The sequence below is a fragment of the Bactrocera oleae genome, chromosome 4 (genome assembly GCF_042242935.1).
Source record: "Bactrocera oleae isolate idBacOlea1 chromosome 4, idBacOlea1, whole genome shotgun sequence".
Classification (NCBI taxonomy): Eukaryota; Metazoa; Arthropoda; class Insecta; order Diptera; family Tephritidae; genus Bactrocera; species Bactrocera oleae.
In genome coordinates, this window is record NC_091538.1 from 8,238,247 (window position 1) to 8,258,879 (window position 20,633).

At 38.6% G+C, this 20,633-nt stretch overlaps 2 protein-coding genes across 6 annotated transcripts; one reads left to right on the forward strand and one right to left on the reverse strand.

Annotated features, from left to right (window-relative positions):
- Window positions 1-2,260: 2,260 nt before the first annotated feature.
- Window positions 2,261-8,752, reverse strand: salto. 5 transcript variants are annotated; one of them, XM_036374901.2, is made up of 16 exons: window positions 8,541-8,752; window positions 8,255-8,460; window positions 8,067-8,117; window positions 7,773-7,998; window positions 7,363-7,716; window positions 7,152-7,303; window positions 6,328-6,429; window positions 6,111-6,254; window positions 5,890-6,026; window positions 4,891-5,167; window positions 4,767-4,825; window positions 4,439-4,505; window positions 4,122-4,367; window positions 3,841-4,049; window positions 2,740-2,881; window positions 2,261-2,665 (listed from the first exon to the last, which is right to left on the reverse strand). In XM_036374901.2, the coding sequence occupies exons 1-16, from the start codon at window positions 8,587-8,589 to the stop codon at window positions 2,648-2,650; spliced, it is 2,439 nt and encodes an 812-aa protein (XP_036230794.2). In that variant the 5' UTR covers window positions 8,590-8,752; the 3' UTR covers window positions 2,261-2,647. The 5 variants fall into 5 exon arrangements, with proteins under 5 accessions (XP_036230794.2, XP_036230798.2, XP_036230793.2 ...); XM_036374905.2 differs by having other exon boundaries at window positions 2,752-2,881; window positions 8,541-8,751; XM_036374900.2 differs by having other exon boundaries at window positions 2,261-2,881.
- A 767-nt stretch (window positions 8,753-9,519) lies between these two features.
- LOC106614141 (uncharacterized) lies at window positions 9,520-19,705 on the forward strand. Its single transcript, XM_036374894.2, is given in 15 exon segments — window positions 9,520-9,628; window positions 11,437-11,717; window positions 11,785-12,176; window positions 12,246-12,452; window positions 12,520-12,774; window positions 12,835-13,006; window positions 13,071-13,435; window positions 13,497-14,648; window positions 16,596-16,785; window positions 16,859-17,238; window positions 17,396-17,643; window positions 17,645-17,909; window positions 17,971-18,136; window positions 18,221-18,552; window positions 18,621-19,705. Coding segments are annotated over 14 exon segments (5,274 nt in total). The 5' UTR covers window positions 9,520-9,628; window positions 11,437-11,548; the 3' UTR covers window positions 19,602-19,705.
- Window positions 19,706-20,633: the final 928 nt, after the last annotated feature.

The following is a 20,633-nucleotide window of genomic DNA, read 5'->3' on the forward strand; positions in this document are numbered from 1 at the left end:
TCTCAAGAATTTGAAACATTTAAGCCGCGTATAAATACTCATATTTGCTTATCTAACATATTTATTTAATTGTGTTTGTTTAGCATTTATGTAAAAGATAACAGTGTTTCTTCTTTCCGTTTTGCTGCAAGACAGCACTGAGTTAGAGTTGGTACTTTCTTGGAACTTGACTTACCACATTAATTATGTTGGATTTACCATTACATAAAAGTATATGGGCATAAATGCAAATATGTGCATTAGAAAAGACGAGACGAGTTTAAGTAAGCATGAATTTCCATGATAAGCTAAAATATCTTTTTTATAACCTAATATAATTGCGACGAAAGTTAGAGCATGGTGAATCGAACAAGCAACTCGCATAAATAAAATTAACTGACGTAGAGATAACACAGCAAGCGTTTATATCTTTTTAATGAGGTATCCGTATACGCTCTTCTTATGCATTTAACTGTACAACTTTGTGTAAATTTTTGACAAGAGAACTAAGTCGCCGTTATACTGGTATCACAAGTCTTGTTTGCTACGAGTATATAAGTCAAACAACAGTCATCGCTTAGCAACTCATTTAGCTCTCCACATTTTGCTCCCTGTGGCTTTTTCCTATTGCCTAAACTCAAGTAGTCATCTCGACTGAGATCTGTGATAAGCGCATGGCTTGAACGTTGTAATACTTTTATTAACTCAGAATCAGTATACGAAATAGAAAATTATAACACAAAGAAACCTTTGTTTTTTTATTGGCGATAATCTCTTTTAATCTCTGATTTTATTTTTGATATAACAAAGTGTTTCATTCTAACACATTAGCAGAATCTATGATATTTAAATTGAGAGAGATTCGCCATAACAATAGTAAGAACGGAAACCAACCATGAGTTGTAGAAAAGATCGATTTAGATGAAATTTGGTTGAACTCAATATAGACATAACCGAAAGTGACATTAGTCGCCTCAAAAAAATTTGTGAGCGGCACAAAACGCTTTGTCGATTTATGAAGGTCAATCAATTTTATAAGCGATCTAGGTACAACAATCGACGATTTAAACTAACCTGACATAACCCAGGTCGAGTTCCTATATGTAAATACCAAATTTTATAAATAAAGTCGGAAGTATTTTTGAAGAGACTCATACCTTCCAAACCAACACTTACTTTAGATAAACGATGCGTGTTTTAGCTTTCATGATACAGGTAATCTGTACTGCCGTCGATAATGTGGGTAATCCAGTTTTTTCACCTTTTTGACTAAAGGCTTATCTACTGTTTCGGAGTGGTCTCTCGACTTTTTTTGCTCAAGAAAACTACAGCAATGACAGAAAAAAAATATATACGAACATATTAAAGCTTGGATGATTAAGATTACATTACTAAGTTCGAGATTCGAAACACGAGTTGTTGAGTGTTAGTAACTGAGTCGGTTTAGCCAGAACACTCATGAAGGCAACTTGCCTAGGAAATGCAATAAGAAATTTTCTTTATATATTAAATATATAACAAAAAAATATTAAAAAAAAGACTTACTCAAGCTATAGATCTATTTTAGGTAAAAGTTTTAAGATATCTTGCCTCGGCAATACATTTCGAGATTTTCCTTAAATATTATATGCCCAGAATCCTGTAGTCCGTCGCATACTTCTTATAGTTTTTTTTTTCACAGAATCGAAAAATATTAAAGAAGACTTGAGTAAAGCTAAGGACCTACAGGCAAAATTATTAACATTTCCTCAATGTAAAATTCTGCGACGTTTTAAAAATAATGTATCCTCGAATCAAAGGTTTCAATATTGAGGAATTTGCTCTACTAAAACCACTATTGTTATTGTTACAGAGGCAACATGAAACAGGTTTAGGGAATGTTTGCAGGGAAAATTGCATAGGTAAAATTGTAGTACTGGTTAAAAATGGAACTAAAATCACTATTACATTTTTATGCACACTTTCACCAAGTTCGCTACACTGTAAAAGTGAACAATATACCCCGTTCGTCGCAATCTACAGGCCCGCACACACATACACCGCACACAAGGCAACATAATCGATTCGGCATCGCTTTGTCACATCATAATTCATATACTAATTACCATTTATTTGATCTATGTACGAGTAATCATGTTTATAAATGATTTCAATTGATTGCGCCCATTTACACAACGTTTGCAAATCAATCAAGAGATTTATGCGATTCAATGCAAAGATTATTGCCGACGGTCAGTGCCGGTTACTACCGGTTTTCTGCGAGGAAAACAGATCAACAGAGTTGCATTTTATATATTTTAATTTATTAATTAAATTAATTTTGTAGTACAGGTAAACTTCCGGCTCAACCTTCAGATATATACAAGTATTTGTTTCTACATATAACTGCATATATAGTATATACATATACAACAACAAAAGCAATGCCATTTTGTAGAGCTCAAAAGTTCGGCCTGACTTTCTAGCGCCTCATCATTTGGTACATACCATATATACATAAATATTTTCACACACACATATATATACATATATATATATGGACAGATGTTATACGGTTATACACATATTGAAGAAGCATTAATCAAACAACAACACAGACATCACATCATACATCCATTCCTAAAACTTAATAACATCCTTGCGTACGTTATCCTTCCCAGTATGCGGATTATTTCATTTGCAGATCCTTGATTTTTTTGGTGAAATATTTTTGTAATTTTCTTTTTGTTTTTGTTCAAATTAGACTTCATATTTCTTTACATTGATATCTACCTGCCGTTTACGTCGCCGCTCACTCGTATAATAGTAGAGATTCTCATTGTAGTCATCGGCGCCAACGATCGGTTGATAGATCAGATTCTTGCAGCCGGCATTGCCAAGTACATTGTGTTGATAAAGAGCGCTGAAGAGGAGGAAAGTGGAGTTGATTCAATAGACTTAGTTCAGCAACATTTAGTATATATATATATATTTAAATGGATGAATTGTTATTGTCTAAATGCGAGAGAAAGAACGAGAAGGAGAAAAAGCAGTGAATTTTTCTAGATGCTACAGGCCTTCTGGGTGCGTAAACCTCGACATTAACTATTGTATTAAATGAAAAGCCAGAGTAACCTCAGTTGCACGTCTCTTGAAATCTAGCAGACCCTACATTATATGGTAGACTTCGGATGTCTTGCTGACATGAAACAGATTCTCATCAAGACTACTGCTATAATATTATATATGAGAGCTTTGGCGACCAAACTTGATAGTTCGGTCTAATGAACTTTAAGCTCTCTATTGCAACTGAGGCTCTATTGCACTGAAACTGGCTATTAAATACTGAAATCTTTCTTCGATTACATCAAAAGAAGTAGGTATATTATGGGGCATTTTCTGGTAGCTGTGTCAATACCAAAATCAGACCGCATCATATGCCATAAGTAAACTTCGAAAGTTTTTATTGAAGAAAAGTGTGCAACATCTAATGAATGGCTAAAAAAGTTCTGTCATATCGAGCTTAAAGAGGCGTACAAAGCGTTAATAAATGAGTGGAAGACAGCCTAAATTTATTGCGGTTTTCGAGTACTCGTTGTATAATAAATTTGATCAGACAACTAAAGCTTGAAATCACTGATCCCCAGTTAAAAATATAACTCGAACTCGCTTTGTTTCAAATCGTTTATATCCCAGGGAATCTAAACTTAGCTGTAACTTAATATTAGTCAACCAATCATTCACTACCAGACCAATCATTCACTTTGGCTAAAAGCAAGGGATTAACGCAAACAACTCTCGTCGTGTGAGATGGCGCAACCTTTTGAGGTTCTATGCTCCGGAGAGCAAAAACAAGGATAAAAATCATAATATCACACGCACACATACATGGTTTGCTTCAGACGCGCAATCTCCTCCTCCATGCGTCCGATTTTCTCTTCCTGCTTCACACGCAACATCTGACTACGCTCATTACTCTCCTCCAACAATTTGATCATATGCTCCTGACGCGACAGCTCCATTTGTTTGTTGCTCAATGTGTTGAAGAGATTTTGAAATTCTTCCGATTTGGTGCGCAAATCATTATTTAACTACAAGCAATATGTGAACAAAATGGAAATCATATACATGAATTGTGTAGACTTTTGCGTCGGTAGACTCACCCATACCTCATTGATGGTATTATTTTTGACGCCAACTTCGGCAAATATCTGATCCAATTGTATGCGCTGACTATGGTCGTTGGTTTGTAGCGAATTGATCAATTCGCTACGCACCTCCAGCAGCTGTTGATCACGACGGATTTGCTCCTCCAATTGCTCGATGTTGTAGTGTGCTTTGGATAGTTGAATTTTGAGCTTTTCAATCTCGCGCACTTTCTCAGCCTCTGATTGACGCAGTCTACAGAGCTGGTAGTGGAAAGTCACGTTATCAACTCGAAAGTGCTTGGCAATATAAATTAATATGCAATAGGACTTACTTCTGCTTGAAACTCTTTGGGTAACTCCACATTTTCCAAAGCAGTCTTCTCGCGCGCCAATAAATCTCTGATGTAGGTGTAAACATACATGATTAGAACACGGAGTTTTAGGTTAGAAAACATTTAGTGGTGCTTCTAGTAAATTGTGCTGAATTTTTTAAAGCAAAAACTATGGAGCCACGTTGCGTAAGCAATACACCATGGAACAATGTATAGCAAATAGAATATTTACTTCTAATGTCCATTTATTGCTCATAGACAGAGAGTGCGAGAGTAATCGCCGATTTCTATTCGCTTATGCTCTTTAATCGCATTAAAACTCACTTACCGATTTTCTTCCTCCAGATCATCGATTCTGTGGCGTAGCTTATCCATTACATTAATTTCCTGTGGAATTTCGAGTACATGGTTGCAAAAGAGAGAGTTTGGGTTTGTTTCATTCATTCGCTTACCTCCTGCAGTTGTTTGACTTGTGTTATAAATTCTTGCTTCTCTTTTTCCAAATTTTCGACTTTTCCTTTTAATTTATGCACTTCCTTTTTCAGCTCTTTTTCATGATTGTGTTGTTCAGGTGTTGGTTTTGCTTGGAGAGCCTCTTCCAATTCCTTTTTGTACTTTTCAAGTTCAAGTTCAAGTTTTTGTATGGAGTCATTCTTTTCATGTTTATCTTTCTTCTCGTGACTCAATTGATTCTCAGCTTGTGTCAACTTTTTATTGAGTGTTTGAATACTAGAGTGAGGAGTGTGAGTGGTGAGTGTTAGTTGAGAGATGTGTACGTTACATACAATTTCGAACTTATTAGACAGTTCTACAAGCTGCTTCAGTTCTGTAAGCTTCTAAGATGCTCCTATCTACTCGTATATTATAATATTTTTAAGACTAGTAATATAAGTATTTGTAAAGAACAGATATTTTGAAATATTTTAAAGATTAAAGTAATATTTTTTAGATAAGAATTGGGAATAGAGGATTTAAAGATTTCTTTAAAAAAATTGGTATTTCATGTCTGCCATTTCTTACTAAAAGTTGTCTCTTCGTAAAGTAGACTGCTGCAAATTCATAAAAAAAGGTGTTCAACCTAAATTCAACGACTATAAGAGTCGATCGCTGTATCCAACACGAAAGCTTGTCAGCTAAGAATTAGGTCTAGAGAGAGTAGTTGTGCAAGTTGTTGGTATACAAATAAGAACTAGAGTGTAAACCGGGTTTTTCTTGAGCTAAGTTTACCCAGGAAATCCATAACTAGAAAAGTCTCGTTACAAATAGAAGTGAAGAAGAAAGCACTCCGCTTAGTGAACCAAGCTTCTCAAGTGGCTCTCAGCCCAACAATGAATAAAAACTATGCAGAGACTTTAGAGACAGAAGTGTTGGAAAGTCATATGCTGATTGCTTTGAACTTTCTTCAAAACCAACTGAGAGTTTTAAAGCTGCTCACAAGTAAATTTACTTACTTATCCTTACAGCTTTTGAGTTCATCAAGTAATTTTGCCTTCTCGGTTTGTCCATGGCTGCATTCTTCTGTGTTCTGTTGCAATGTGGTTTTCAATTTATCATGCTGTTTTTCTAAATTGCGCAATTTTCGGTTCATCTAATGGTGTTCCAAGAATGTAAAAAAAGTAAAAAATATAACTATATCTCTCGCATTCTCTCGCTCCGCTCTTATTCAACTAACCTCTGCGATTTGAGTTTCTCGTTTCATGGTATCGGCATCGGTTTTCTCTTTTAAATCTTTCTCCAAAGCTTCTAATTCACTTGTGTGTATAGCTTTTAGCTCCGTTAATTTTTTCTCGGCTATCTGTAAAGCTTTTTTACCCTCCTAAAGGATTATGAAAATATTATATTCAGACGTTTCTTGTTATATATAAACTATATAGTTATATATAAAACACCTGTATTTCTTTCTGCATCCGAACGATTTGCGCATCCATCTCCGTATCCTTGGCATTGGCTAGCGCATTCACACACTCAAAGAGATCTTGAATTTTCTTAGTCTAGCAGGTAAACAGTTTGGGGGTTTAAAATAATAAAAAATCAAACGAGAAATTGACAAATTAACTCTCTGAGATAAAGTCTGCGTTGAGATATTTATTCATAGGCGAACGTACGGCAGAACGTACTACTCTTGTATTATTGAGGGATGAAGCGTGGACGGAACCGGAACGTTATAGAGTGTCACTAATCATTTCCTCCCACAATTGCTGCTTTTTATTACTGGGTTTCATTTGTCTATGTTTCAAATCTTCATCTTTCTTACGAGGCCCATGTAAAAGTACGGGTTTATAGCCCGCTTAAAACCACGCTTTGTCTGAAGATTTGATTTCTTTTATGACAAGCATTCATGCTTGAGCGAGTGGATCAAAAGAAATCTAAGAGGAGCATCGGGGCAACTTTCATTTATGCTTAGAACGCAAAGTCGAGAGGTTGTGGATGATTTTTTAAGACAGTTTTTTAACAGTAATTAGAGTCTACTGTTCCTAAATAATACTTAGGGAATACTAAAATATTTCTGATGAAATCAAAGTAGTCTCAGATGAACCTGAATAGTTATTTAAAATTACAGTTGGTTTATCAGAGATTGTTTTGCTATTGCCGTTATCACGAAGTGATCACTGAATTCTTGATTAAGCTTAATTCGAGTGTTCTGGCTGTCACCAAGATTCCGTTTTCTGCTTAACAAACTAAAAGCCTTTCACACTTTACATTCACCACTTACCTGCTGCTTTTCTAAGAAGTTATGGGCATCATCCAAGTTCAGCATGCGGTCTGGATCATTTTGTATATCCTTTATATTATCTATTACAGACATAAGTGAGCTTTCCACTGCACTGCGCACTTTCTCTTTAAAGTCGTTTACAGAATCCGCGGCTTCGGGTATACAATAACGCTTCCGAAAACTGTTTTGTAATAAATGCATGCATACTTACGCAACTTCTTGGGCATCTTCACCATATGATCGTCCTTCAGCACTAATTTATATTCATCATTTCGAACCATAGTTATGAATTTAAAGTCTGTCTTCAGCTTATCGGGCGAGGTGCGTTTAAGCGTTTCGAACTTCTGCATGAAGTCCGTTTGCATATCCTGTAATTTGCGTTGTAGACCCTCAAACACCTTCAGCTTGTTATTCTCGACAACACGTTCGCGTGCGCTTAGCACTTGGCCGGCACCACTACCACCACCGCCAGGCTCCTGATCACCCGCAGAAGAACTAACCTTGATGAGTTGCGACAGCGTCTCTTCGGTCTTACGAGTATCGCTGCGGCAGGAAATTGTGCTGGCTAGAATCCGGTAACAAAATTATAAGAAGCCTATAGTTATTTATTTGATCGCTTACCGCTGCGTTTAGAGACACCTGCGCTGCGTGCGGTTTGTGGTTTGGCATGTGGCGCCTTTAGATTCATCGAGGTATTGGCTTTGAAGCTTAGCTTCGACATGTTCTGTTCAAGTTTCTTGCCGCCGCCCACCTCTTTAATGGTTAAGCTGATTTTCGAGGCGGAACGCATTTGTTGGCGATGCGTGAGACGTGGCGTAGTCGCCGACTTCGTAGTTGTATTGGCACCCTGTCGGTAATAAAATAAAAAAAAATTAAAATTCACGAACCTCTTTTCACATACACGCGCTTACGTACCGCTCGTTTCATGGGTATTTTCGTTTGCGCCGAGTTTTGCGCTGCCGCCAGCTAGTTTTATGGATAAAAATTATACGAAAAAAATAAAAGAAGTGCGTAAAATCCAGAAAAAATCAAAATTTATTTGAATTTTATTGAATGCTCGAACAAAGCACTCTTGCCTTCAATTTTTTCAACCCACTACTCACAGTTTTCGCTCGCGTGAAGTTGGGTTTGGTCTCTGCGACGCTGTTGGCTGTGGTGCTGATTGCAATATTGCTGACGGCCACATTTTCGACGGTACTATCAGGTTGTGTTGGTTTCGACTCGATCTTTTGCTTGAGAATTTGTTCACCATTTAATTTAGGTATGGATTTGGAAAGATCCTTACGACCAGGTGATAATGAGCTGGTTACTACAAAATTATATTTAATGCAACTTGGTGTCTAACATAACCAATTCTAACTTATATCGACTCTTGTCTTCAAGACTTACCGTGTTTGCTACCACTGCCGACACTATTTCTGCTGGGCGAAACATCCATTGGGCAAAAATTTTTTTGTTGGTATTGAAATTTCTTATGTTTTAAACTAAGTTTCGCTTTCAATTTGGCTTAAGTAGAAATTAATTTAAAATATACGCTTAGCGAGAAAAAAATTTTTTGTATTGTAAAAAATATAATTAAAATTTTTACTGACATTCAATTGAATTTTATTCAAACGAATGCTTTATCTTTTCATAATCAACGAAGAAAAATGTGTTTCAATACAGAATAAACAAGTAACTTATAAATATTCGTATTAAGAGACCCTAAGCGTTTTAGATTAATTTTTACATGGATCGGTCTCTGCACTCCGTATGCTTTAGTTAATTTGTTTTCAGTCCACTTTCCAGTGCTTTGAGCTTAAAAAGCATGTTTTTACATCATGGCGCCGAAAAGTAGGCAATATCTGCATGAGCTTCTAGTGTGACATTAGAATATTGTTCACTTTAGGTATTCGCGAATTTCCAGACTTTAGAGTAACAGTTTTGTTCGCTTAAGCTATAATCAAAAGGCTATAATATTTCAAAAGTACAATATATTCAAAATATTTTTTAGGCGTGTAAATGAATACCCTAACTGAGAGCGCGAAATTTTAATTAACGGTAATAGAAAATGTAAACAAAACACATACTAGCAGCTAACTTATACATTCTACATATTGCAAGCTTTATTGAAGAGAATAAATGCAGCTTAAAGGAGAAAGAGAGAGAGAGAGAGAGAGCTAGGTTTACAAACATATGCAAATCTGCAGCACCAGTGTATTTTATTATATTTAATGAATGTTTTCATTCATGGAACTCTCCCCGACTCAATGGATGCCAACTACTTAGGCACAGTAAGGTGGGGTATGACAGCTGATTTTGCTTTTAGAGCGCCCAGCTTAAATAAGCCACAGGGAGCTCCAGCCATCAGCATGCATGCCTGCAATGGTCAATTGATAGTGCATTAGCACCTTAGTTGCGGTTCAACTGGCGAGCGGACGTGTAGAAAAACGCGGAAAATTGTAAAAGTGCAATAATTGCGGAAGTGCAAAGTGAAGGTGTGAATTTTTATCTAATTAAAATATATATGCTTTTTAAAAATATATAAATTTTTTAAATAAACGGTATTGTGTAGCCTGGTAGGTAATTTACGCATAACAGCAAAATTAATTATTGTAACTGTGTGCGTTAGGTGCTCCATGTTATTGTGTGGCACGGAAGCCACACATGTGAAAGGGGTGCGTCAAAAGATTGAAAAGTGTCGAATTGAAGCCAAAACAAAAACAAAATGCATAGCTGCGTTATAAATTAAATTGAATCACACTTAATCAATTTTAATGTGCTAACAAACTGGCGTCGAAATCCTACTGACGTACTTGCATATATGTATATGTAAATACATACATACATTTGTATGTGTATATGTGCTGAGCTAGTGATTAGTTTCGAAATTTGTTATTGCTAAAATATTATTTACTACAAAATTGTTGGAAAATATTCAATTAGCAACAAAAAGTGTATATAAATATAATATAAGTACATACATATGTATGGTGTATGTATATTTTATAAAATATGATATAAGCTTATATATACTTAGATACATATATATGTATATGACTATTACAAGAACACGTGCATTGTTGTCTAAAAATAACAACACATAGTATGTTAATAAAAAATATTTTTAAAATAATTTCATGCTCCATGCAAGCATCGAGATACTTCTGGAATACTATATATCAATGAATGTATATAATGACCGGCATATGTATGTATGTTTTTGCACGTTCTTAAATGATATTACAATTAATTGTAAGCATTTAATTAATGCGGATCCCATTGGTTTGAAATAAAGGGTCAACCATTTTCCTCGATCCTCGGTCAAGCTAATGCAAAGGTGTTTTGACTGTCGCGCATACAACCGTTAGGAAAGTGCCGTTAGGCAGTGTGGCATGTTGAACTGCCTTTCAAACGTCGACCAAAGGCTTTTTTACACCATTTTTAGACCGGAATATAGAACCAACTTATATGTATAGCCAACATTTACCTTGACGCTCCAACGGCAGACCAACAAAACATTTGTTAGTCTAGCATTGAGACTTTGGGAACCTCTCGTAGATCCTACTTTCAAGAAATGCGGCAATTGTGCTTGAAAATACTAACTGAGTGTATGAAATCGAGCTCGAAAGTCAACTTCTCAACCTTGTTGACCCTTTGAAACAATTTTACATAACCGTAGTCCCCCTAACATTAATTTGATGGATAAAGGAAATATGACTAGTTTTTACTCACGCACTTTCTCTAGGCCCCGCCTCTTTCAGCTGTCATATTCTTATAGCCAATAGTCTCTTGATAGGTAATGGCAAACTTTCGAGTTTACGTCTGCCGTTAAAAAAAGCTTTTAAAAAAGCAGTCATGCGTTCAGAGGCCATCTAAAACTTTATGGAGCTGCAAGAAGAAATAAAGCTAAGTATCTAGCAAAGTGGTCTCCAAACTTATGATATCGGGCACCAAATCCATTTCCATAAAATCCACTCAAATAAAAGTCTGTATTTCGAAAAAAACCAATGGCGACTAAAAAAAAATGGCAGCAAGGATTTAGGATCTTTCACATAAGAAGTTGTAAAATAATCTTTAATTCTACTGTTTCTACAAAAACAGCAATTAATGTCTGTTATAACGATATCTTCTTCGGACTCCGGACACTTTATCCATATCCCACATGTTCCATTATTTCATTGGAAACCATCTACTCACTTAGTCGATTCAAGAGTGCTTCCCTAATATCGAGCTAATCCAAATAAGTCACCTATTATACATAGAGTAACATACCCTTTTCTAGTATCAAAATATATTGTTTTAGACTTGAAACGCTGATTCTGCAACCAAAAAAACAAACGTTGCACAATAACCGGAAGTCTCTGGTAAGCAAAGTGACACCCATTGCAATTCAAAGCCGAAGCGAGTGGAGAAAAATGAATTGGTTAGCATTGATAATTTCCATTTCGGCGACAATTAACATAGCGCTAGGCTGCAGCCGCGTACCGCCGGGCACAACGTCGCCCAAATCACCAGTCGACGAGAGTTTCATGGTGTCGATAGCCGGAAACCCACAGTCATATATACCGGGGCAGAAGTACAATGGTATGACTACTAGAAATTGTATATAAATGTTAATGCTACTAACAACTTTTTCCACGTGCACCCGCAGTCACGCTCATCGCCTACAATGATCTGTCATTCATCAGCTTCATATTGGCTTTGGAGAGCGCCAGTGAGGCTGACGGTCAGTCGGATTTTGGTAGATTGGGTTATTTTGAGATTACCGATTTGGCAGAAACACGTTTCAGTCCGCGTTGCCCAAATCTTGTGGAGAACACCAATACGAATGTGAAGACACGTGTGGAAGTAACTTGGGTGGCGCCGTCAACTACTGGCAATGGTTGTGTGCTCATCAAGGCCACTGTGACGCAGCACCGCGATGTCTGGTTTATGGATGATGGATTTTTAACGAAACGCATTTGCGAGGAAGAAGTTGATGACGTTGATACACAACCGACTATAATGGATCCTTGTTGTGCTTGTGACGAGGCGAAATATGAGGTGGGTAACTATATTTGAAAATACTTAATAGCAAATTGCTTTTAATTTTTCTATTTATTATTACAAAAGCTCACTTTCGAGGGCAAGTGGTCACGTCACACACATCCTAAGGACTTCCCCGCCAATAGTTGGCGCACCAGATTTAGCGATATTATTGGCGCTTCACACACTATCGATTATAGGTTTTGGACTTATGGTGAGTTGGCGAGTGAAGGTCTGCGCGAAGTCGCTGAACATGGTTCAACCCGAACGCTGGAGAGCGAGTTGAAGGATCAGGTAAGACGTTTAGTTTGTTAGTTGTCAATGCTGGAAGTGGTAAACATTTGGCTTTTTTCATACATAGAGTGACCAGATAAGGACTATCATTAAAGCGCGCGGCATCTCCTATCCGAATGTGACGGGTAAAACTTTCGCAGTTTTTCGCGTGGACTCGAAACATCATGTAATATCACTGGTGTCCATGATAGACCCGTCACCAGATTGGATTGTTGGCATATCTGGGTTAGAGCTATGCCTAGCCAACTGCTCATGGGTCGAGAATAAAGTGCACAATCTTTATCCATGGGATGCGGGCACAGATAGCGGACCCTCCTACATGGTTAGTTTTAAATAAGTCCAATTAGACTAAATACAGAAGCAATGTATGACTTACTTTCAGTCCGCCGATCAGCCGCAAGTGCCGCCTGACGTGATTCGACGCATCAAATCGAATTTTCCAAATGATCCACGCTCACCTTTCTATGATCCCACTGGCGCACCAATGAAACCGCTTGCTACACTGCATATAAATCGGCGTAGATTGTATGAGAAGACGTGTAAAAAACCAGAAGGTGAGTTTTTACTTAATTTCATCTTTCATATAATCAAAATAAATTTCTTGCTATGTCGAAACAGAGGATGAGTCTGAGGAATGCGCCACATATCCTTGGGGTCATTGGAGTGAGTGTAGCGCCAAATGTGGACCAGGCACACAGCAACGTACACGCGAGTATAAACAACCCGCAGTGGCAAGACGTTCGAAATGTCGCAGCGCCTTACGTGAGGAGCAACCCTGTAATGGTCGCAGATGCGGCAGTACAAATGAAGAAAACACAGAGGAAGGTGAGAATCTAGATGAAATACAAATTGGTCCACATGAAAATCCCGAATGCGCGATATCGGACTGGAGCGAGTGGTCTAGTTGTTCGGCCACTTGTGGTGCCGGCGTCATAGTGCGAACGCGTCATTATCTCAATCCGCGTGCGAAAAAGAAGTGTCAGGTTAGCGTGAACAAGCTTTGATAAAAAAATACAATAAATAAAATGCTGTGTTATTTAACAGAAAGTGAGTAGGGTGCGTCTACAGGAGACGCGCAAATGCGAAGGCCCTGAATGTGGTGGCGATCTGGCAAATGCTGGTGCTGAAGCTGAGGCTAACGGTGAAGGTGATGAAGCTGCAGCCGAAGAAGGCAATGCTGTGGAGAATGAATTGAGCGAGGGCACAAGTTCATTTTATGGCGATAACAACAATGGTTTTCGCCAGTTCAAAAGCTATAGTCAGAAGCGTGAAGACTACATACCACCTGAATGCGGCGTTTCACCTTGGTCTGATTTCTCGCCATGCATAGGCTCTTGCGGCAGCGTTGGTTATCGTCAAAGACAGCGTAAAATCTGGAACAACGATGAGGTTTACGGTGTGGTGAATCCCAAATCGGATGGTAGTAATCCGTGTCGTCATATTAAACGTGAGGAAATTGTTAATTGCACAAACCCCGCCTGCGATACTATCGTGCCACACTTTTGTTATGCCAATCTCAAGATTAGTCCATGTCGCGATGGCGAAGTTACCAACTATTGGTACTACGATTACCCCACCGATCAATGCGCCATCTTTTGGGCTGATAAATGTGACAAGAATCAAAATAAGTTTCCCTCGAAGGAAGAGTGTGAGGGAACCTGTCGGCGTCCACGTCAAAAATTGGATTTGCAAAGTGAGAGTTTACGTTTGGAGCAACAACCGGTCGATTGCATTGTCTCCGAATGGGATGCGCGTCCATGTAATGTGACCTGTGGCGAAGGTATGTTAATAAAAACGCGCCGCGTACTGCGACGCGCAAAATACGGTGGCAAACCGTGTCCCAAACACTTAGTGCGTTTGGAGAAATGCTACCAAAGCTGCGATGAAGTATACACAATTAGCGGCGGCATTAATTTCGGTGGCAACACTGGTGATCCCAACGACTATGACGCCGTAAATCGCAATCGTGGCACTTATGTGAGCGCACGACAGGTGGCGAAGAAGGACGATTGTCGCTACTCGGAGTGGACGGCTTGGACGCCATGCACCGCGAGTTGCGGCGACAATTCCATGCGTCAGAAGACAAGAACTCTGCTCAACACTGAAATCAGCTACAGATGTAAGGATCGTGTGCGTGTGGAGAAATGTACCGTAATGCCGTGTCTCTTGGAGAGTAACGATCAGGATAGTGAGTGGTAGAAAGACAAGTTTTGGTGAAAAAACGGTTGAAGCAAAAGAATGCTCTTTTAAATTATTTGCCCAAGAGAACTATAAATTCTGTATTTAATCCACGTGCTTTTACTAGTGCTGTAACGTAGATAAATTTGTGTTAGTAATATGTAGTTATATGTTATAAATATCTAACGAAATACTCAAATATGTAGTAGATCCCACAAATCAATTTTTGTCTAACATAATAAAAAGTTTAGTTTAAAAAAAAACCTCGCGAGATATGTATTCGTAATTTGAAGCTTTGGAGATCTATCCAATGATTTTATTGACCTTTGATTCCGCTCTAGCCATTCATATTCTTGGAATACTACTGTTTGGGTAGTGAACTAAAATATATCTATAATTTTATATGCATCTCACTATGTTACAGATCAAAATTTTTTATAGTATAGATAAGGTTTAGTTAACTTTCAGAAATCATTTTCTTACTACCGCATCAGTATCTAAAAACGTCGTCTCTGTTGTTGAGTCCAGCGCGTTTGCAATTCATGTTTCAACCCTATTGGAGGTTGTAGCGCTTCCTCATGTATAGGAAATCTCATCACCCCTTGCTATTATAACTTTTCGTATTATTCATTATTCATTAATAACATCAAGTAGTGCTTGCCATCTTCAACAAATATGCGCGATCGGAGCTTTGATGTCAAGTTCTTAACAACGCACAACATTTGTAGACAGCAACAGTTTGTACGCTATGTACAAGTATAATTGAATATATACTGCCGCTCAATTGATGTTAGCGCCGCAAAATAATTTTCAAAAATGAGCGACTAATGAAAATTAAGTGGTTGTAAGCGCATTGTGTGAAGCGGCAAGTGGTTAAGCGCGTGGCTTACACACGGTAGGCCGCCTGTTCAAATCTCATTAGTGGCGTTATATAAAATAATAGTAAAGATCTGTTCCTAATGTCGCGCTCCCATCGACGATCTAACATACATATCTAGAAATTATATGAGCGCCAAGACCATGGTTTGAAAACTCGACAGTTTCCGACAAATCTGAAACTCATGATTTTAAGACTCCTACTAAGCGGTCGATATATGTGTATGACAAGAATTTCCAAGCTATCCTGAAAAATATTTTGTTCGGACGATATATTACTGCTGTCACAGCTAGTTTTGAACTCGCGAACCACTATGGCATATACTTGTATTGTACATAGGTATATGATCGTATGCGGTAGTTGACCGACTTTTTGTAGTTGTCTCTTGTTGGAAAGTTAAAAAGACCTCATCCTCAGTATCATTCCGATTTCAAGATCAAGATCAGCTTGCGCGTTATACTTTAGAAGAGAAGAGATGCTAGCTAAAGAATTTTCGGCGTCCGAAATTCCATATTACTCCCAGCGCTGTTGAAGAACCGCTACCGTGCTAACTTATATTTAGACAATAAGCAGCCGTTGAAGCTGAGCCACTGATCATAACGCATGCCGAAAATATATTCGCAAGCCCACAAATTCATTAAGGCTTCGCTATAATTTTTCTATTTTTATTATTAATTACTTATAAGCATTCTACAAATGTCTGCTAGAGGGAACTGCGTGAGTAAGCTTCAACGCGTCAAAGGCGCTACTACACAATTATTTTTTTTTGTATAAGTGATAAGCTTATGACACAATTTCGGTCGCCGGACAATTAAAAGTTAAAAAAAAATATGTATTTTTCGTCAACAATACTGCTGGCTGTGGCTGAAGGCGCTGCGGGATAGAGCGTGCACGACAGATGCTCTCCGAAGCCACACCAATTTGGACCTAGCTCAATTCACTATTCGCAGCAGTTCATCATTTACTGCGGCGCTTTCACTACGTGCGGAACAAAAAAATTTAGGCAAGTCATTGTGGAATTTTGAATTCACTTCCGTTACTGGATTTTCCTAAGCTTAGTCAATATACGCGATCAGTTTTGGCGCTAAGGTGAAATCGTGTGCGCCATGCTCACGTGGTTACATTTGTTGTTCGTGTTCCTATTTATACGCGACTCTTGGGAAATCTGTGATCGCAGACCGCAAGGTGCTACGGATGAACGCTCCGCGGTCGATGAGAACTTTCAAGTGTTGATCGAAGGCAATCCAAAGACCTATATACCAGGACAGTCTTATAATAGTGAGTGCAAAAAATGTATATATATGTTTTGGTATTTCCTAAATAATGTTCATTTAATCTATAAATCTTTTAGTTAGCTTATCTGTTGACGTTGCTCTCAAGTTTCTCAGCTTCACGCTGGTTGTAGAGAGTGAAGATGATAATATACGCCCTACGCCCGACACTGTCGGCTACTTTGAGCTCATCGACAAGGCCGAGACGCGTTTCAGTACGCAGTGTGAGAATATGATCGAAAGTACAAATGCGAATACAAAAGTACGTGTCAGCGTTGGTTGGGTGGCGCCAAACGGCGGTTGTGTACTCATCAAGGCGGCGGTACTGCAACACCGTAGTGTCTGGTATATAGACGACGGTTTTCTTACGAAACGCATTTGTGCGGAAGAGATTGATGAAGTGAACAGTCAGACGCCGGCATTGGATGTGTGTTGCGCGTGTGATGAGGCAAAATACGAGGTGGGTGGTGGTGTAAAAAAATATAAACAAGCGAATAGTAAATTGCACGAGAGCAGAATAAATAGTGATAACGCGAGATGAGAGTGCGCGTTTCACGCAAACAATTATTGTAAACAAAAACTGATCAAAACGTGTTGGCTTTTTTTCTGGCTTTCAGCTGATTGTGGAGCGCAAATGGGGTCGCAATACACATCCGCATGATTTTCCCGCAGAATCTTGGCGCACACGTTTCAGTGAGCTCATTGGTGCATCGCATACGCAAGATTACCGTTTCTGGCAATATGGTGAGCTCGCGAGCCGTGGTCTACAAGAGATGGCGGAACATGGCGCCACACGTCTGCTGGAAATGGAAATCAAGGTGACGCTTTGTAACCACATAACTTAAGTAAGATAAGTGATCAATTATATTGCAGAGCGGCAATGTACGCACGATTATCAAGGCACCGGGCATTATATATCGCCAAAATACTGCCAGCACCACGCTAGCAAATGTGCGCGTAGATCGAGAAAACCATGTCATATCATTGGTCTCGAAAATTGAACCTTCGCCCGACTGGATTTTAGGCGTTGCCGGTTTGGAGTTGTGCTTGGAGAATTGCACTTGGGTTAATGAAAAAGTGTTAAATTTATACCCTTGGGATATCGGCACCGATGCTGGTCCATCTTATATGGTAAGTTTAAATGGACATTTGCCATGTGATGGTACAAATTGTAGTTAAAATGTGTATGTAGTCGCCAGATCAGCCGCAAAAACCACCAGACGTGGTGCGTCGCATAACTTCCACCTCACCGAATGATCAGCGTTCGCCATTTTATGAGGAGACTGGCAAACCAATGAAAGCGTTGGCTACTTTGTATGTACGCCGCAAGAAGTTGTATGAACGCGAATGTGATTCGGGTATGTCAAAAGTCATAACAGTAGCAGAGAAATTTCTCAGCCACTATGTTTTTAATCATTTCTTCTACTGTCCTCCAATTGCAGGTGAAGTCATGCCATTAGAATGTGCCACACACCCATGGAGCACTTGGAGTGAGTGTACAACACGTTGCGGACCCGGTACACAATACCGTACGCGCGCATATAAAGATCCCGACTTGGCGGCTAGCTTTAGTTGTCAAGTAGTGCTGAGACAGGCACAAAAGTGCATAGGCGAACAATGTCGTATACCCGACGTAGAGCCCGATGAAACTGAAGCAGCCGGTTGCGAATTGACACCCTGGTCGACATGGAGCGTATGTTCAAGACGGTGTGGACGTGGGTACATGACACGCAGCCGTGAGTATCTTAATCCATATGAACGTGAGCAATGCTTGGTGAGTTGAGTGCAAATAACAGAGCAAACAATTAAATTAAATTTTTTCAATAATGTATGACTTTGCAGAACGACAACCCTGTAGAGCTAGAGCAAAGGCGAGATTGTGACGGTCGTGACTGCGGTGCTAGGCGTACACAACAAGATCGCGATGAAGACGTCGATGAAAATGACAATGATAACTTAGCTGTGGAAGATATTGAGCGCAATGAAGAGATTAATGTTAACGAAGACGAAGAAAATGCTGCTGACTATGCTAATCGCCTGCCACAGCCAGAATTGTTTGGACGTCGTCGCCCGGAGTTTCCAAACAGGCGCACGAATTCACTCTACAACGGACGCCAAACAGTTTGGGGTGAAAACGATAATTTTGATCAGGCAGCTGAAGGTGAAGAAGATGATAATATGCAAATTGACAATAAATACGAGCAGGAAGGTGAAGAGAACGACAATGAACTGAATGCTGGCGATGCTTACAATCGCCGATATGGCAATCGTGGCGGCTTTGTGCGTGGTCGTGAGCGAAATCGTTATAGCGGCGGTGCAACAAGCTATGATTTTTACGAACGCAACAATGAGAAAGACGCTGAAGACAACAACTCTAATTTACGTGAAGTTTACGATGAGGATGGACATAAAGCTATCTTCGTGGGAGCCAGTGATCCAAACAATTACGATGTGTTACAACGATTTTGTTTTGAAAAACCCTATGTAAAAACAACGCGTTGTGATCGCGTTAAATTAGGTTTTCGTAATTACTGGTTTTACGACGCGGATGAACGCCAATGCCAAATTTTCACCACCAATAATTGTGATGAAAATAAAAATAAATTCAGAACGCTGTCGGCATGTGAAGGTACCTGTCTTTTGCCGCACAGTCTCTATTTAAGTCAGCCAGGTCAGGATGAGGATAATGACAATCGCTGGAGTCGGCAATTTGGTGAGTCGGCATCATTGGTGAAGAAACGGAAAAAGAAGAGCGGACGTAAGAATCGTAAACGTAAACAAAAAGATTACGTCGGTAATATAAGGAACTACTCGCATAAGTGAAATTTTTAGCTGATTAGAAAGTAAATGCAATTATATAATATATTCATATATGAGAAATTAGGTATGCGGTATGCCAACAAATATTTTTTGTAGATATTTGAAACTCGTTTTCAAAATATAATAAATACAGCAATAATACAAAATCATTCGTGTTTGTTTATTTTTTCAAATTTCTTCTTTACTCATTTTAGAGATAAGTATTTTTTCGCAAAAAGTCTATTAGTTATTTTTTGAAGTTGCTGAATACTACAAATACTACAATAGTTTGCCTGCGAATTAAACTACCGCTTAGTGGCGCCATTCATTGATACGCCGCCAAGCTATCGCCTAATCAACAATACTGGCCCCTCTTATTTTGTATAAGATTTTAATTGAATAGTACAGTGATGGGCAGAAAATTCGAATACAATATCTTGTGTCATTAACGAAGTTGCAATAAAAACTAAAATGGAATTTGAAGCACTTATTTTCGAGACTTTTTTATTTAATACAAACTTATGTCGAAGAGCTGATAGATGTATACAAGTTTTCGATTCTCTGTGGTTCATTGGCTCAAAATAACATTAATCAAAGACGGCATAGTGCGATCGAACCAGGCTTTATCTTGTTATTAGATCTACAAAGAAACTTTTCACCAATGACTTTTTTGCCATCCCCATTTATTATAATTCAGTTGCTTTCCCCAACCCCCTTAGTCCTTAAGATGATTTACAGAAATGACCAAAGTCGCGGCATTTTCTTTGGTACTTTTTAATAATTGGACGACGAACTGTGTGTACATATGAAGCTTAAGTTTGGATATCACTCGTTAGACAACTGATCTACATCGTCCAATGGTGGTCAAACTATTTCAGTGGATAGCAATAATAACATCGATCGGCATCTGCCAATTTTAGATTATACTAGTTGTGGAACTATGTCAGGCTAAAGCATCGGCCACTTTTGAAAACTCTCGCTTATATTCTTCCAACATTTTTTTTGTTTGGTCCTTATTTTACTGACCACTACTGTGTACTTATCATCAATTGTTTT

Coding starts and splice junctions, on each gene's coding strand:
- salto (XM_036374900.2), bottom strand. CDS start 8,589: ATGGATGTTTCGCCCAGCAGAAATAGTGTCGGCAGTGGTAGCAAACAC. Junction 8,461..8,540: donor CGGCAGTGGTAGCAAACACG/GTAAGTCTTGAA, acceptor ATAATTTTGTAG/TAACCAGCTCATTATCACCT. Junction 6,255..6,327: donor GGATGCAGAAAGAAATACAG/GTGTTTTATATA, acceptor ATAATCCTTTAG/GAGGGTAAAAAAGCTTTACA.